The sequence below is a fragment of the Netta rufina genome (genome assembly GCF_964035555.1).
Source record: "Netta rufina genome assembly, chromosome: Z".
Lineage (NCBI taxonomy): Eukaryota > Metazoa > Chordata > Aves > Anseriformes > Anatidae > Netta > Netta rufina.
The window spans coordinates 5072753-5090824 of NC_140126.1; the positions used below are offsets into that span (position 1 = coordinate 5072753).

General features: G+C 46.3%; 1 protein-coding gene across 1 annotated transcript; it reads right to left on the bottom strand.

Moving 5' to 3' along the window:
- Positions 1 to 2411: 2411 nt before the first annotated feature.
- Positions 2412 to 16019, bottom strand: LOC311221320 (aquaporin-3-like). Its single transcript, XM_084305212.1, has 6 exons — positions 15854 to 16019; positions 6995 to 7121; positions 6687 to 6824; positions 5672 to 5790; positions 4733 to 4950; positions 2412 to 4033 (listed from the first exon to the last, which is right to left on the bottom strand). The coding sequence occupies exons 1-6, from the start codon at positions 15959 to 15961 to the stop codon at positions 3865 to 3867; spliced, it is 879 nt and encodes a 292-aa protein (XP_084161338.1). The 5' UTR covers positions 15962 to 16019; the 3' UTR covers positions 2412 to 3864.
- Between the last annotated feature and the right edge of the window lie 2053 nt (positions 16020 to 18072).

An 18072-nucleotide genomic window follows, 5' to 3' on the forward strand; every position in this document is an offset into this window, starting at 1 on the left:
CCAAGGCAAAATCCTTGAATGCATAGGAGAGCTGGGAGTTCAAACATTGCACAAGCATGCAGAACTACCAAGGACTTAGAGAAGACAGCAGGGAATGCAACAGTCTTCATGGCCTGCTCTTTGCTGATGCTGTTCATCAGTGCTGTCCAGAGCAGAGTGGGCTCTGGGAGGGATCGGTGCTGCTGCTGCCACTGCATAGACAGACAAAGCAAACAGAGCTGGAAGAGCTTCCTGAGGCTCACCTCACAAGGTACCAGGAGAAATGGGAACCAAAAGCAGACAGCTCTGGGTCACAGCTGGTGCGCCACCATGGTACAACACCTGCAGCAAAGAGCTCAGACCCAGCTGAGAACCAAGAGGAACCAAAAAATTGGCCATTTTTCCAGCCTGCCTTATAACTTTCATAGGTTTTAAAGTCAGAGGTGACAATTCCTGTCAACTTGACCTTCTGTAATATAAAGGTCTGGGAATTTCCTCCAGTGGGACTTGCTCTTAGCGCACAGCTTTTAGTTTAACTGAGACCTTTTTGCAAGACAGCCAGTCTCAATCCGAAACTCACACAATAGAGAATCCACAACTTCTTTTAACATTTTGTTCCAGTGACTAATTACACTCCCTGTCAAGCATGAATAGCTTAAACCGTGGATTTATTTCTTCCTACAAAGTAAGTATATTTCAATAGCTTGTCACAGTTCATCTGACCTAAAACCTAGCTGTCTGTATTTGGCCAGATGAATCTTACTTCTCCAACACTTCCAAAAGCGAAGCATTAAGAACATGATGATTCATTGTCTTTGATATTTAGGTATGGTAAGTTAAAAATAAATAATAAATAATAAAGAAAAAAGAAAGAAGGAAAAAAGGAGGAAGAAGTCTTTTAGTTTGTGTGGGCTTGCCAAATGAACAATGCCCAGAAGCTCTTTCAAGGCAAGTGAGCTGAAAATAACCACAATTTCCAGCAATTTATGTGTGCCTGCTGCCAGGGAATATGCCATTTTCAGGTAACTCTCCTTCCCTCCCCACACTGCAGTAGCAGTTCCAGAGCTCTTGAGATGTGGCATATAAAACCATCCTATGCACTGCTCTCCTCCCAGGGTTAGCAGAGAGCTGCCCTGTACCTGTCTCAAGTGGGACAGACCCCTCTGGAAGAGGAGGCAGAACCCTGCACAGCTCTCCATCTGCTCAAGGAGGGCTGGGTCTGCCCCTTTCCGCATGGCAATGGATCTGCTCAGCTGCTCTCAGCACTCCTCTGACAGATCCCTCCAAAAACAGAAGCCTTACACATTGGGAACACAGTTATGACAAAAGATAGTCAATATCTTACCTGAAAATGGTACAGAATTTTGTTGCAGTTTTAAAAAGTGTATGGAGCAAGGCAATTACCACATGCCAGAGAGAAGCAGGAGGAATGGGGTAGGGAGTACACATAAAGCACACAGACAGCGCTAGCATCCAAAGGCATATGGTCAGTAGTAAGAATTTTAGTACATCAATCAAGCCAGCTGAAGACATTATGACAGAAGAGTGGGAAAAGGACTAAGAGTCCTGAAGGAAACGGGGAAGTAACCTCCACAGCAATGCTAGTTAATTGTATTAGTATAAAACAGATTTTGAGGGAAAAACTTTCAATACAGAAACTGATAAAGCAGCATATTAATGAAGGATAGAACATACCAAACTCAGCAGCTTTCTTGCTAAAAAGTCATTTGATTTCTAGTTGGTGAATTGCAGGAAACCATTCATCCAGACTACACTGAATTGTTTGCTATGGCACCGTCTGGGAAGTTATGAGTTATTTTAGGGCTGTACAATTCACACAGGAAAAACACAGCAGGACACATCAGCTAAAGAGCAACAATAATGGTATTTCAGAATAGGCTGGAAGAGCTGTGCAATTCTTCAAGCATTGGGTTAAGGTCTGTAATACTTGTTAGCTAAGCCATGCAAGGAAAAAGAAATTACTAGTAAAATATGCCGGAACATACACTGGATACAGAGTAGGATTTCACAACCAGAAGAACTGTATTAATTTAAAAAATAAAAAAAAAAAAAAGAGAGAGAGAGAGAGAGAAGAGAAAAGAAGCTAAGTGGTACAAAGGGCGAGGGACAAACATGGACTACTTGTTTCTTTTGTCTCTTGAAGAATAAGATGCCCAAGAGCAGGATGTCCCCACCCACCAGCCAATACTTTGGCCTTTGCACAGTTCTCCTCCCACCTGCCCCAAAGGGAAAGGAATAAAACACAAATGGAGCATGTAGAGGTACTGACTGGAAGGGTTAATTTCATTTTGCTACTGCAGGCTGAGGAGAGGAAAAGGTTTTAAGGAAGCCTTTGCTATGGATGACTTCCTTTCCACAGCAAAGTTTGCTGACAACAGCTCAGAAATACAACTGGCGCTAACACTTTACAGTGTGGGTATTGACATTTTATTTTTTAAAAAGGCAAAAAAAAAAAAAAAAAGAATACATTATTTCAGTGATTGGAAATGTATAGAAAGTTACATATTTCAAGAAGTTTACACATTAAAGAAATTCTTTTGAAGCCTGTTTCTTTAACGCATTGCCATGGGACCAACAAATTCTTTCACAACTGATACTGCTTGTTTCATATACTCTGTATGGCATTGCGACCACCAGAGATCCTCTGGCACACCAGCACTGCTAGTATAGGAGGTGCCTGAACTCAGGCTCTCATCAGAAATAATGTGTTAAGAGTGCTGTGAGTGCCAGGGATGCCCCAGCAATTCTGCAAGGTAGAAAACAAAATGCTCCAACAGCATAGTTCCGTGATCTAAGGCTATCCTGGGAAAATCCAACAGTATCTCAAAGCTGTCAGAGAACAGGCAGTTCCCACACATCTTTAAATTAACTTAACTCATCCCAATCCTGGTACGTGGTAACAGCTTTTTAAGGAGTGCGCTTATATATCTCTATTAAAAAAAAAATACTATTGTGAAATTTACATGAACACACACAACTTTAACAACACCACATTTTCAGTGGAACTTGGCTATTAGCTGCTTGCAGTATATATACAAAGCTGATTAATTGGAAAGGCTGCTACAGGGAGCCAAGCTTTCTTTCCAGGTTATCCCCAATGAAAACAAGAATTTCCTATTTTATATTCCATGAGTTGGCAATATTAAAAATTGTGATCAAAACACCAGGGTGCAGTGGCTTGTAAACATTTTGTCTTAGTATTCTATTAAAATCCAGTGCATTCTCACTTTCCACTCTGACATTATGGATCAAATGGATATGATCTTCTGGGAGCTCACGGGAGATATGAAAGGATTAGCCAATTAAAATCTTTTAGACAAGTCCATTCCTGGTGTCAAGTCATTGACTTCAGAGCAACACCAAGCATGGATTTGATCCATCATAGAATCACAGGGAATTTTTTTCAAGGATGTTGTATTTTCTATTTAATGCTAAAACAACAAAATAATTATATTTTTCATGGTCCTCACTCTGCAGCAGATGGGGACACAGGTTTGGAGGGAAGCAGTTTGCCAAACTCACAGGCCAGGCCACCAATTTAGCCCAGGAGATCCCAAGTTCCTGAACATGAGGCCTGTGCCAGAGGTGTTGGATAGCAATGCCCACTTCTCTCCTGACTCCTACAGTCCTCAAGCCCCTTTTAGTAGGGAAAGATTACACGATACTGCACATGGGGAAAAGGCTCACAGGAAAGTGTCTAAAGCAAATGCATCAGGGATATTAAAAAAAAAAAAAGCTATAATATCTCAAGACAGGAAAAAAAACTCTTCCTGTTGTTCTTGAAGCTCTTCTCAACTCCTTCCTCCTCTTAGCCAACTGCAGTCCTGAGTAATGAATGTCTGCCAGACCTCGGTGGCAGCTTCCTCAGACCCTTTCCTTGTGCTTCACATTGGCCAATTTGACTGTTTCCTGCTCAGAGGCAGGTGGAGAAGGCTCATCGTGGCATCCAATCATCAGCTGATAGACCATCACTCCAGCAACAGCCCCAAGGAAAGGAGCAACAACTGGAACCCACCACCACTGCTTACCAGTCCTGGAAAACACAAAGGAAATGCTCAGGGTTAACAATTGCAGATGAGGCATTAGGATACTTTTGTCTGGATATGGAACAATGCAAGATCTAGCTGCAAGTCAATGGGGATATTTGGAGGCATAAGACAACAGCAACCCTGGGTCCACCACAACACCCAAGACAGAATTTGCCTCTTGCTGCAAGTTCTGGTGACAAGCATTACAGAGCAGCTGCTTCCAGGACTTCCAAAACTGTTTCCCCACAAAGAAAGGAGAGAAATCATTGCAGTGTCTGAACTTGGCACCTTCACTTCATTCCCACTATTTGCAGGAAAGCGTCTCTTGACAACACATAAGCCTGTATTGTTCATGACTTAATCGTCTTCAGTTACAACAAAATCCAATCATAACAAAGGCCTTACATTTCCTACCAATAAAAAATAATAATAATAAATAAGATTATGTTCAAGGTGCACTTGGACTTCTCATAGATGCCCTGAGGTTTCATCCCTGATAGCAAAATTAAGTCATTTGCTGGGAACTGCCCTACATGTATGATTTCTTAAGAAGCAACAGAGCAGTGTCTTTTTAAAAATGTCTATACGGTCCAGAGATACCTCATGGGTGCTAAGATTTTCTGTGATGCCAGAAGTACTACCTAATTGGACTTATAGTTGTTTTTTCCCCTTGATGCCTGAAGTCTTCATCGGCAAGCACTTACCAGAACACTTCAGAGCCCCAACCAGCAATGGCTGTGAAGAGACGAGGGCCAAAGTCCCTGGCAGGGTTGACAGCATAGCCAGAGTTGAAGCCCATGGAGGTTCCAATAACAAGGACAACAAAGCCAACTGTGAAAGCTTCCAGACCCGTGGGGACAGGGTTGTTGTAGGGATCCACAATAGCCAAGACGCAAACAATCAGGGAGGCTGTGCCAATGAACTGGGGAGGGAGGGGAAAAAGAAAAAAGCGAAGAATTTATTCCAGGCTGATCTTTTAACCAAGTTACTTATCTCCTATGAAATTCCATGATTTTAGGATTCGTTCTCTAAAAAGCTGCACTAAGTCATCCCATGGCATTATTAGACATCACCCTATTGGGAAAGGACAGTGGAGCTCACTCCTAGCAGCTGACAAGCTCCATCATACCTACACCTTTTTCCCTACCCACAGGAGAGCTATGAATAACCATCCAAGCAGCCAAAAGCAGCTGAAGACATCTTCCTGAACCTACCTCCAAGCTGTCACAGCCGAGCAGCTGCTCTACCTTTGTGGTTGGTGGCAACTTCAGGGAGGAGAGAGACCCCTCCAACACCAGCCAGCACTCCACACCCACTTGACCACTGGGTCATGCAACAACCACAGCAGTGGAAGTGAGAAAGAGACATCCTTCAGGAGCTGAGACCAAGTTATGTCCTTTTCACTGGTGTCCTGGCAAGCGTTGGGTCTAACACTGGTTAGTGCCTTTAAGACAAGCTTTCTTGCTTTAAGCCTTTCCAACATTCACCTTCCTATGGGCTAGTGAGGTACCCATACAGAAAGGATCTTGGAGCCAATCTCTCTCCTCTTGAAACTGCAATTCATTCTCTAATCAAATGAGAGGCCCAGAACCACCCCAGAAGATACCTCTTCAAATTCTGGCATCCTCCCAGCACCCTCTTACCTGGTCAAAGAATCCATTCACAATGTTCAGATGCTGAGATGGGTAGGTGGCAAAGATACCAGCAGTGGCATTCTGTCCCGTTACGTACAGCTGGTTGCTGCCAAAAGCCCAGATGGCATCTGGAGGTGGGGAAAAGGCAACAGAGTTAGAGCCCAAAAAAGAAACACTAATCCGAATCCTAATTCCTCCCACAAGGTGCTTAAACATCTGTGGTACTACAGAAGTCATAACAGATATAGTAATGGACCTGATCTGCAGCAAATATGATTTGGGCTAATCTTGCCGTTTCCTCTAAGCCAATAAGCCAATACTTTCACCTCTTGGGGCCGTCTCGTAGAGCAGTTGCCCCCTCATCTACTGCTGTATAGAAGCTGAATAACTACCCTAAGCAGGTTGTATAGGTTCCCTCCATGGTCAGTTAAGAGAAAAATAGCTGCTCATCCCTGTTTTAGGCATCTAGTTAAGATGGGGTTAGTTCTTTTCTGCAGAGAATCTGACTTCAGCCCACCAAATTCTGGAACACTGCTTAGCTCTAACATCCATTAAATGCTGAGCAATGGTAAGTGCTGATTGATTTTACTTGTTTACCTTACACAATTACAGCAGTACTGCTTTGTTTGGAATTAGCAGCATTAAACCTTTTCCTGATCAGCACAAAGAGTGTTCAGTTCTCGTCCATTGAATATTGTTGTATTGAGGAGCACCGTGAAAGAGGAATAGACTTATGAGGAACTGGATTTCTGGGATGTTTTCCAAGATGTACAATCACCCTGATAAGGGCTGCCAAAGCTGCTGGAAGTCCAATTGTCTCACACTAGCATCCATACAATGCAGAAAAATTCAGGTGAAGTTTATCTTTTTTTTTTTTTTTTTGACAAGGGGAGTAAAATGGCTCTGGAACAATGCCCAGATATAAAGTCTCTATTACTACTAGTGTTTCATCAACATTTCTGGAAGATCTGTTTTAATCTGGATAATAAACACGTACTTGCACACATAGACTATCTGCACTTACCATAGTAGAGACCAAAGACTATGCCAGCTCCCAGGAAAGCTCCAAGAGTCTGGGCCAGGGCATAAATTGGCAGCTTGATCCAGGGCTCCCGGGCCAAGAAGCACATGGCAAAAGTGACAGCAGGGTTCAGGTGTCCACCTGCAGAAAGACTGGAGGTTAGCGCACTTTTGAAAGCAGAACTTGGGTCCCAGAGCTGAGCCAGGGCATACCAATCTCCAAACCAGCACCACACAGGAAAAGTGCAGTTCTCTATGACTACACACCAGTTTTCACAAGTGAATTTCAGCCACCACAAAGCCACAACGTACCTGACACTTGTCCTGAGATCAAAATGCCAAGCATCACAGCGAAGCCGAAGGCCAGGTTAACAGTCAGGAATCCTCCATGAGACCCTCTGCTGAGCACAACCTGAGCAACAGAGCCACAGCCAAACAACTGAAAAAAAAAAAAAAAAAGAGAGAGAGATTGAAGTTAGCCTCTGTTTCACATCAGGGCCAGCTGCTGACTGACACCCTTGACTGCTCTGCTCACACCTGCATGCACCACTGAAGGCCTCGGGTCAAGGATTAGCTGTAAAACTTCAACCCCCAGTCATCATAACCAGGGATAATAGAGAAGGAGAAAGGACACAAGGCAAGTCTGACACCTGGCTGGGGGAACTGAAACAAGGACCAAAAAGTCTGAAGAAAGATCAGCCCACAGCTCACATCTCTAAGAGACTGAACATCTTTATCCAAACATCTCATTTTTAGGCAGCTAAAGGTAGGCAAGAAGAGTCAGGGAGACAGCACCCCAGAACAAGGTGTTTACAGCACAACTTGTTCATATAAGGGATCTGGGCACCTTGCTGTTGAAAACAGCTAATAACAGTCTGACCCAGTAGCACATAGATTGTCGGGGCACTATTTTGGTATTGCCTGAAATAAAGACATGGCTGAGGAAGGGTAGGGTCAGCCTGGCAATCACAGACACTCCTTCAGGCAGCCCTGGCTGATGGATTGGGGCTGCCTCCCTGAGCTGAGCTACCTATAGTTGTCCCGAACCCAAGGCACGTTGTGGGCCTCCAAGCCAACCACATCCCTCCTATGGCAAAATTATGTAGGAAAGGACCAGGATAACACAGTTGGCCTGTCTCTACAGTACCAATGTGCATGAAGCACTTAGGGCAACAATAGTTACTTCTGTTGGGTGACAAAGGGTGTTGCCTAATAGCTAAAAGAGGCACATGCTCATGCTCAAAGACGTGCTCTTAATGGGTGATTCTTGTGTTCCCAACCACATTCAAAAGCCATGCTTTCTATGCTCATCCTTAACAACCCAGGCTAATTTCCCCAGGTGGTTCAGTTCATCACTCAACCAGCTGGATGCCTTCTGCCTGGCTGAGTCTTTGCACTACCTACCATGCACTTTAAGAGGCCCTAGTCCTGAGCTTCTCTTTGCTTGTATCTTCCTCTGACTCTACCTGAACTGATTCTCAATGTGTACCAGGTATCACTTCACCACCAGGTACTGTGAGCATCCTTAAACAAGGACAGGGATTAGAGCTTGCTCCTGGACTGCTCCCAGAGGACAGAGATCCTCCAGGTTAGGCATATAAGCTTTCCTTACTTCTACGGAATATGTGCCCATATCTACCCACCCATCAAGTCTTTCTGCTTCTGTAAACTTCATCATTTTAGAATTGCTCAATTGCCACACAGACAGCATCTGCTCCTAGGAGAGAAGCCACCAAATAGGGACTGGGAGGCAGGGGTGGATCTCTTCATCTCTCCTGCCAACGCTGGACATGCTGTTGAGCAACACACAATTCAGAGAAAAGGCAAAGCCAAAACACAGCTAACTCATCCCCTGATAACTGATGAATTACTAACAAAGCAAACACTGCACTCAGCCTGCTGGGAAAGGGGCGGCCAGATAGGCTGGAGGCGAGCTCACGAGGTGGACACTGCACACAGGGACCTCCTGACAGGGAGCCAGGTCCCCAACACAGGGTTTTGTGTAGAAAGAACAAAGGAACCTGCAGAACTTGCTAGTTAACAGGAGATGACATCCAGCACTGCTCTCTACTGGGTGCAATCAGAACAGCCCCTCCAGTGTCCCAACCCCAAGATTCCCCACTGGAAAGCCAGGGCAGAGAAGATGCCTGGCTGAAGGCAAAAAGTCTTGTCTGTTGTGCAGCAAACAGCCATCATTCCTAGCCATGTCCATGCTACTGAGGGGAACAAGTAAATACTGACTAATGACCAGGGTGACATCTGTTTCTTCTTTTACCCCAGAGGAGCCCCAGCACACTTCAGTCAGAGGTTTGGACAGAGTTTTTGGCTATGGTGTTCACCTCTAAGGCCACAAAGCAAGCACATCAGTCTGACCAGGGAAGGATGAGCCCACAAAAAGATGCACTGGGCATCTGAGTTTGGCAGGGTTGGCCCCAGTTTATTCCTATTGATGAAGGTATTTGTGTTATTCATGCTGAAAGAACTGGCAGTTCTGCAAGTGGATGGTGGTTGGCTTGTTAGCCACATATCTTTTAGTCACAGAAACCACAGAGTAAAGTTCCCCACCCTGCCATCCACCGCCTCATTTACCCACAAAGTTCTTCTCTCAACCTGGAGGAGTTCCAGCTCTGCCATTTCTCAAGAGGTTATTCCCCACCCTTCTCTCCCCTCCATCCTACACCTTGCAATCCTTCTCCAGCTTTTCTGCAAGAAAGAGTCTATGGGCCATGCAAAAACACCTCCAGGCCACATCACGGGAGCATTACAACTGTTTATCAGATGAGCCTTGAGCAACAACAGGAAACTTAACCCTAAGCAGATTTAAAAAAAAAAAAAAAAAAGGGTAGGGTGATATTTATGAACAAGTTTGAACTTCAGTATGCTTGTGTGCAATTCTGTCCCCTACCAATGAAGTCCTTTAAGCATAAACACATTTTTATACATGACATCCAACCGCAGCACTTGAACTTTAAGAATTCATTCAAATGATGCTCATCCCTGCTCTTGTGGCTCTTGGTTTTACATTATAGCATCTGGTACAGTCCATCAGCACTCAGCAGCAGCCAGTGGTACACCTTCACAAGCTAGGTGTAGCCTTGACACAAGCCGTACCACGCAGTTATGTTGTCTGGAGGGATGCAGCTTGATGCATTTACAGACACAAAAGTTAAAATAACTATCATCATGTCTGCGCAAACTACGTTTACCTGGAGTGGGATTTTTTGCACCCTTGTGCATCTGAGTTATATGGTAAGTCTGATCTGGACATCTTGAATTCCTCCCTCACACCCAATGGAGAAAAATTGCAACATCTGGAAAGAAACCCATCCTCCCAAGATAGGCAGCCACACCAAGTAGTTCAATCTAGGGTCTCACTTCTCTCTGCTGAAGTAGTCAGCACTCAGCACAGCCAACTCTGACTTTCCTGTTTAAGTCTGGGCAGGACAAACCCCACTGCCACAATGAAACTTTTTTATCTTTTGGTATATTCTTTCAAGACTCCTAAAGAGGCATCAGTGACAGACACAATGCCTGGAGCACATACTGTCACTGTGGTCTGCCATGCTGCTCAAGGGAACAGAAATCAGACCATGTTTACAACCCTGTGGCAGATTTTGTCATGATCCACTTTTCCAAATCCTTGCCCTGCCAGGTTCCTATTATTTTGTTGTGGTAGTGACAAAACTTAATTACAACAATTTCCACTTCCTCTATACGTTAATTTTCCCTCCAATTCCCTCTCCCAAACCATGAAATACAGGATATCCTCACCATTCTTTTTTTTTAAAAAAAAAAAAGTCTTAAGTCTTCTTTTTTAAATACTTAGAAGTTCAAGAGCAGTTAGTTTGAATTGAAAGGCAAGAAGGTCAAAAAAAAAAAAAAGTCAGCATTTATCTGTTGTTTTTTTTTTTTTAAAGTGCTTTAAGTCCATGCAATGGATGTAAAAGTCCTTAGTCAATATTCGACCACTATGGTCAGGAGATAGCAGTGCACACCCCAGGGGAGATGATCCCTCACTCTCAGGATTTTAATAACCTGCTGCAACCACACTGATTTTACATTACAGGAAAACATCCCAACCAACAGAAACCCAGGTTAGTTCCCCACATGGCACGGTGCGCAGCAGTCAGCTGTTATATCCCTGTGAGCCACTAGGCAAGCTCAAAAGCAAATTTTTAAGTGCTAATAAAATGATTGCAACAAGCCATTACTCTGACGTATTAAAGCTACTCTCCTAGGAAGTGAGGTCGCTGCACCCATTAACCAGGCTAATGGAAGCCAGCTCCCTAATTTCATCTCACTGGCTGAAGCAGATCTAATGGTTTCACTGCCAGCAGGGAGGATTCTCCCTCAGAGGCTGATCCAACTCCTTGCACTGCAGAAAATGAACAGGAGCCCACCACCTTCTGCAGTGAGTTCAAGGGTGAAGGGGCTGCACAAGGAAGGGGGCAGCCAGAGGCAGCAGCAAAGAATAATAATATAACAGGAGACATGGCAGGTTGCTGGGTGTAGCTTCATACCCAGGGAAACCAAACCTCCCTGTGTCCAGGGCACATGAGGCTTTGTCACCTCGGGTGGCAAACACCCCGTCTTCTCCCTGGCTAGGGACAAAAAAGGCCTGGAGTTAGTTACAGCTGGTATGAAGGAACCTTAGAGGACAAAAAAATATGTTGAAAGAGCTAATGAAGATGTGAGGCCACCTGGGTTCACAGACAGCTCGTGTGCAGAACAGTTCTGTAGGTGAACTCAGGAGGGTAGCACCCGATGCCTCCCCGCACAATGGCCACATTCCCTCCCTCACTTGCCCTCTCCCTCCTTTGTCAGTGCTCTTTCATGCCTCCAGGTGCAATGCCTGGATGCATTTGCACTTGGACTTCAGACAGACTGATCTCTAAATCAAGATGGAAAAGTTTCGTTTGCATAGCCCAAGAGGAGTGGTGTTGCCCAAGCTGCAACTCTCCTCTTCGGCTAGCAAACAAACCAGGGATTAGGCAAGGATCCCACTGTAAGTCTACCCTAATCACCTTGGTGGATGTGAAATGTTGCTCAGCCCTCACTGTCCTCTGGTTAGGTGGGGAAGGCACCAGAAGGGCAGTCATACCCAGGGGATGCTCTAAAGGAAAGCTATTGATGGAAGATTTTAAGGATCAGAGACCCCTTTCTTCATACTAGGGTGGAACTCAAAACCTAGGGCTTTCACAAAGTCCTCCCAAGGACTTCCCTGCAGCTCAGTGTGAGACTGGGTTAAGACACTGCAAACCCCAAACGTGGCCTCTTACTGCCCTCCCTGTGTAGTGGGGTGGATCACACAGCCAGAGGGACCTCCACCAGCCACAAGGGACAGTGCAAGGAGCACCATTCATGCCCTTACTTGTAATCTCTCTCAAACAGATGGGTCACCATTTAAAGTTTGCAAAGCAGGGGAGAAACATCAGATCCCACAGTTTGGCTTCTTGTCCAGCACAGCTGGAGCCAGCCTGGGCAGAAACACCCCAGCAGGGAAGGGCTGAGGTGGATGGTCTGTAATGTTACAGCTCTCTTCATCACCAGCTGTCTCAGAGCCAGTTGGGGCAGCAGGACTTGAGAGATAAGAGGGAGTCTGAGGGGAGCTGCGCCATACACGCACCATGTGCTACGATAACGCTGCTCAGAGATGGAGAGAGACTGCTCTCAGCACACACCAAAAAAATAAAGAAAAAGAAAAAAAAAAAAGCAGCCAACAGTGGAGGATTTGGGCATTAGTGAGGAAACTTGTTATTTTAGCTTGTTTCCCGCCATACACATATTGAAGTAAGAACACATTGTGCTATTCCTGATGCCCCTCAGATCAGGAGGCTTCAGCTCTCAGGAAGACGTGGGTTTTCACAGGGTTGGGCATTGTTGGGGGAAAGCTGCCTCTCACCAAATAATTACAAAAAAATAAAAATAAAAATAAGGCTTTAAGAAAATAGGCACAAATCAGACAACGACACTGGGAAATGCTGTGCCACCCTGGATGGCTGTCGTATGAGCAGCACAGACTTTAAGCTTTGCACTGCCAACAGTTTAATGAGGTTCCCTCTGCCTTGATCATCCCAACTACTTTGCTATTTTGGTTTCTGTGGTCCGCAGCACACTCATTCCCCAGAAAGCTCCCACCTGGCCACAAAGCCAGGACAGCCTGAATGAAAAGCTATTAGGAGTAGTTCTGTTCTTTCCTCATGCCTCAGCAGCAGTGAATCATAGTTAGTCCAATTTGGAAATCAGTTACAGCAGCAAGTTACTTCTCTTGCAAATGTAAAAACCTAACAGAGCCACCTTTGGTATTTACAGCCAGCAGAGCAAAGCAAACAGACCCAGCCTTTAAGGAAAGTACAGAGACTTGCCACTGGAAATCTCGCTTTAGCGAGTTGCTACAGCAATAACACAAACAGCAAGTCACTTGGAAAATGCCTTCAGCATTTGCATTGCTTAACCACTGCCAGCAAGGGTGCTTCCGACACAGCTATAAAGTTCAAAACTAATGTACCATTCAGAAAGTATATTTTGAAGGGGGGGGGAGGAAGGAAGAGGATCATCTTAATTATCAAAGGAAACAGAATCAACATTGCCATTTCTGTAGCAGGAGGGACGCCAGGCACAGAGTGCAACTCTGTTGTGCAAGGTGCCGTGATCTGCGAAAGCTGCTTGCAAGTGGAGAGCACCTCGCCTTTGGGGCTTCAGGGTTTGGCTGCTTATCTGGATTATTTTTATCTTAAAAAAAAAAAAAAAAAAAAGTATTTCTAGATCACGTTCTGCTTCCTTTACAACCCCTTCAAAAATAAGAATCAAGCACCAGGTTGATTCTTACCAAGAAAGAAACTCTGCAGGGGCCTGAAAAGATTTTGCTCTAGAAGAGCTTTAGAGAGTTGCAGTTATGCAAGTGAGAGGGAGGAGAGAAGGAGCTGAAGTCATGCCAATATCTACGGTGGGACAAGTTTTACATTACACAGTGCAATCTCAAGTAAACTGCAAACTTTAAACAGTCTCACTCCCTCTGGGTTCAGGAAGTTGACTTCAGTGTGAATAGTACCAAGCCTTAAATCCATCCTCAATACTGCTCAGTTCTAATATATTCATCATCTGTGAATGGATCTCTCCATGCATCCCATGGCTTTCCTCATGTATTTATTCTCTGAAGCCCATAACAGATGCTTACTGGGCTCAGACGCAGATCAATGCATTCACACCCAGCTCAGCCTGCTGGCAGGGCAGGCAGCAGGGACTATTGCAGGGTACAAATGCTCATTTTCCCTCCAGGCAGAATCCAGATCTGTGTCCTGGGATTATGTAGCCTGAACCACAACCCAGATCCTCTGAAAAGGGGGTAAAATAGACAACTTCAAGGCCTTTTATGTTCCAGGTAGCTGATAAAAGAGACACAGGGGAATATGGGTGATAGGAAGCAAGAAAAAAGTGACTTCATATTAAAAGAAACAAAATCTCAAAGTCGCACTTCATTACCAGAAGAATTGACTAGGACAGCACCAAGGGATTCATTTCGCCATTTCTATACCCTGTTTCTGCCTGCTGTCAGCCAGGCAGTGTTTGCCATGCCTGGGATTTTTCCATTTCTCCCACCACCCACCCCAATTTCTCCCATATGAGCACAGAGCTCTCACAGCCCTTCGTCCCCAGCATGGGAGCCTCAGGAGATCCCAGGTCACTCCTACAAGATCTGTGCACAAACACGAAGCGTGTTGCTCCCTGGGGCTGTCCCTGGCTGAGGGGCACTCATTTTAGAAGCTGGTTATGATTTTGGGCCAAACCCTTCCATGCTCTGAGCACATCCTGACTCCTCTCTGCCTCACAGCAGCAAGGCTGTAGGGACAAGTTGTAGCAGTTGTAAGAAAGAATAACTTTTTTTTTTTTTTTCAACCACAAACCTTTCTGGATTCATTCACATGACTAAAGGCTTGCCTTATTTCTCCACCAATACTAACTTGGCTATCAGGAGACACTCCTCCTCTCCACAAACACCACCTTGCTTCTATCCTGAGACTAAGCACAGCAACATCAGTGATCCACAAACAGCAGCTTTCTGCTGGTTACTTTCCTATCAGCTTCTACACACCTTAATCCAAGTATAACCCTTCCCTAAGGAACCAGTAGGCTTGCAAGTCACCAGAGCTGGGTCATTCTGGAGAGAAAGCCATTGCACTGTGTAAAGCTGCTTTCCTTCAGGAGTATTAACATTTTATGGTCTCACATCAGATTCAGTAGTCCCCTCTTCTTCATCAGGAAAGTACATGCTACGAAAGCGTACGACAGTTTGTCAGTCCCTCTGCTGTCCCCAGGAGGGCAGGCAGCTTCATCAAACCTTCCTCTGCTTTTGGCCCCTCCAACTATCAGTGTTTTCCCCAAACAACCCTGCTATCAGTTACAGCAAGAGGTAAACCCTCTGTCACTCCACAGAAGCCTGGAGGACTGCTCTGGATCCCCACCACTTCAGATGAAGTTTTTGCCTTTCAGCTCAAAGACACCCACCCCACTTTATTCCTCATACCCCATCCCTTTGGGAACCAAGCACTACAACAGGCAGAAGAGTTACATTGCCATTCAGCACTTAGAAAAACACATGGAGCGACAGCTCAGCACTGCCACGCACACAGGATCAGCCGCCAGCAAGGGCTGCCCTGGTGGCATGCAGACCCACTGATAAGGTTTGGGGGACTTGCAGCAGAGAAAAACACTGCAACACTAAGTTCTGGCTTCTCCATAGGATGTACAGAGAAAACAAAGCAAGGAAAAAGCTTTCGCTGCCTGGGTGATAATAGTTGTACTATTTCAGTGCCAGGAAAATATTCCAGGGCCGAGAGGGAAAGGAAGTTTTGCACGATCTCCAGGAAAACTCCTGCTCTCACACGGAGCCTGCTCTGCTCCCTGCACTCCACAGGCACAGCACAGCCCCCCAGCACCTGCTGAGCCCTACAGAGCCCACCCTTTGCCTGCCACCCTAAAGCTCACCCTACAGCAATTTGCATGAGCTTTTCCCTGCTCTATAGACAAGGACTTCTCCTCTAGAGCCCACAGGGCAGGCTGCACTGGAGCTGGACTCATCCACGGGACAAATCCCAGCAGCAGCACAGCCCCTTTGCCAGGACAGTGTCCCCCCACCAGGATGGTGTCCGCTTCACCCCAGCACAGACTCACCACCAGGATCAGGGTCCCCAAGCACTCGGCCAGAGCTTGTCGCACTAATTTGTTTCTGATCCTCAGGTGCTCCTCAATAGTGGCGAGAACATCCTTTTGCCTCCCCATCGCAGCAGAGGTGTCCTTCCAGCAGTGTCAGGGAACAGCAGCAGCTGACACAGCCTCAGCAAGGTTTCTTCCCCAGCAGAGCTGCCTTTGCTTATAAATAAGTTTGCGATGCCTGACACACCTCCCAGTGACCACACCCCTTCCACCCTCTTCAAAACCCTTTTTTCTCCTCCTTTTCAGCACGAGGCAGACCAAGCTGTTTTCTTCACTTTCTATATTGCTCGCATAGGTGAGCGAAAGATTCAGGACTTTCAGAAGATGGAAGAATTAAAGGTGGCAAAGATGTCCTGCCCCAAACCCTTCTGCTTTCACCGCCTAGTGTGTGGCGCTGTAGCTTCTTCTCTTCAACTGAAGTCCAAAAGCTGGGCTGAACAAACAACATCGTTGCCCATTTGTGTTATCATAGCACCCTGCTTCCAGCTCGCTTTTCCTCCCAAGCCCACCAGAGGATGGCAAAGGCTCTGCTGCCCCTAATTCAGAGGCCGTGGAGGTTTTTGCAGCGGAGCAGTGGGGCAGGAGGGTTGGTGCCCGTAGCTGTGCTGTGGGACGGGGCCAGGCACCTCCTGCCCCAGTAACCCCCCACCAGCAGCTGGTGTTCAGAGCAAGGCCAGGCCTGCCCCAGCCCCCCACCCCAGCTGGAGGATTGTGGTTGGGTCCAAAACATTGGTGACATTGCAGCTTCCCCCTCACAAGGCTCTGCAAGCACATTTTCATCCCAGTCTCCATGAAAGAAAAAAAAAAATCCACAAGAGGTCCCCAGCACGGCCTCAGCAAGGAGACCACCGACTCACTGAGCCGACTCACTCATCGACTGTCGCTGCCTTCTTGTTCTCAGTGACATCCTGCATCACCCCGGGCTGATTTTATGACACTACCTGAATGAAAAGCTGTCCCAGTCCCTAACATCTGGAGCTGCTGGCAGGACGTGTGCCACTTGCAGCATCTGGTTTCTGTTAAGCCAGCAATAAAAATTCCCCGGGCTCTTTGACTCTGTGGGGCTTGACGTAGCACAGCAGGATGAATGAGCAGGGCTGAGGGGACCCCTTTCCCGGATTTGTTCCCTCACCTCCTCTGCAAAGCCACAGATTGCCAGATCTTCCTCCTATTTAACCATAAACTTTCCCCCTGTAAAAGCACGGCTCTCCAATGTGGTGATGAATGGGCTTTTATTCCCTACAGAAGCCACAGCCAGCCCGAAGATCCAAGTCAGGAAAGCAGTTAGGAAAGCAATAACGTGTGGGGAATTGAATGCAGGGGAATATTTGGGTCCAAATGCAATTACAAGGGATGGGAAACATCTCTCAATATCTCAACATCTCTTGGGCCTGGGCCTGGTTTGGTAACACAAGCATCATTGAAGTCCTCCAAACTCCAGCAACATGGGGTTCACAAACCAGCCCCAAGGACACACACTTTTCCTTCCTTTCCCTCTCTCTCCCCATATCCCTCTCATTGTGCATCATCCAAGCCATGGAGGACCCACAGCTGCACCTCTGTCTCAACTCGTCCTGCACTTCCCATCTCCTTTATATTCCCCTCTGTCCTTTTCACCCTGATGTTGTCTGAAGCCACTGCAGCCAGAAGTGAAACCATGGTGCACTTCAGAGCTAACATCTTCTTTTCCACTTGTTGAGCCACTGGTGGGCAGGTGCTGTGGTGTATGTTTATAATTTGTTTAGACTGGGTCATGGATCCCATTCTTTCCCCATAGTGGGGACAGGGCCATAAGACTAGACCCATGCTGGGTGAGAGCCATAAGACCAGAGAGCCTGCAGAGGAGCAGGAGGGACGTGGAGATGCGATGTTCTCCAGATAAGCAGATGCGTGTCTCCCAGAAGTGCAGCACCCGATCCCCACTGGCTACGAGTAAGAGTCGAGGGTACAGAAATTTCCTCATGGCTGGTGAAGGGAGGGGAGCTGTCTGGGCTCCCAGGATGATGATAGAAGATAGTGGTAGCACCAGCATCAAAGCTGGTGCTTGGAAAAGTCTAGACAGACGCGAGCCCGAGGAGCCGGGGTGGGGTGGGCACTCTGACACCAGCTCCGTGGCTGACTCACTGCCCATTAATTACATGGCCTGACCCTGAGCAAAACCTTCACCTTTCCACACC

Bases quoted from the DNA above. Each gene is read 5' to 3' on its own strand.
- LOC311221320 (XM_084305212.1), bottom strand. From the start codon at position 15,961: ATGGGGAGGCAAAAGGATGTTCTCGCCACTATTGAGGAGCACCTGAGG. The intron at 7,122-15,853 runs GTGAGTCTGTGC...TTTTTTTTTCAG, and splicing joins TGGGGACCCTGATCCTGGTG to TTGTTTGGCTGTGGCTCTGT. The intron at 5,791-6,686 runs GTAAGTGCAGAT...CCCCACCTCCAG, and splicing joins AGTCTTTGGTCTCTACTATG to ATGCCATCTGGGCTTTTGGC.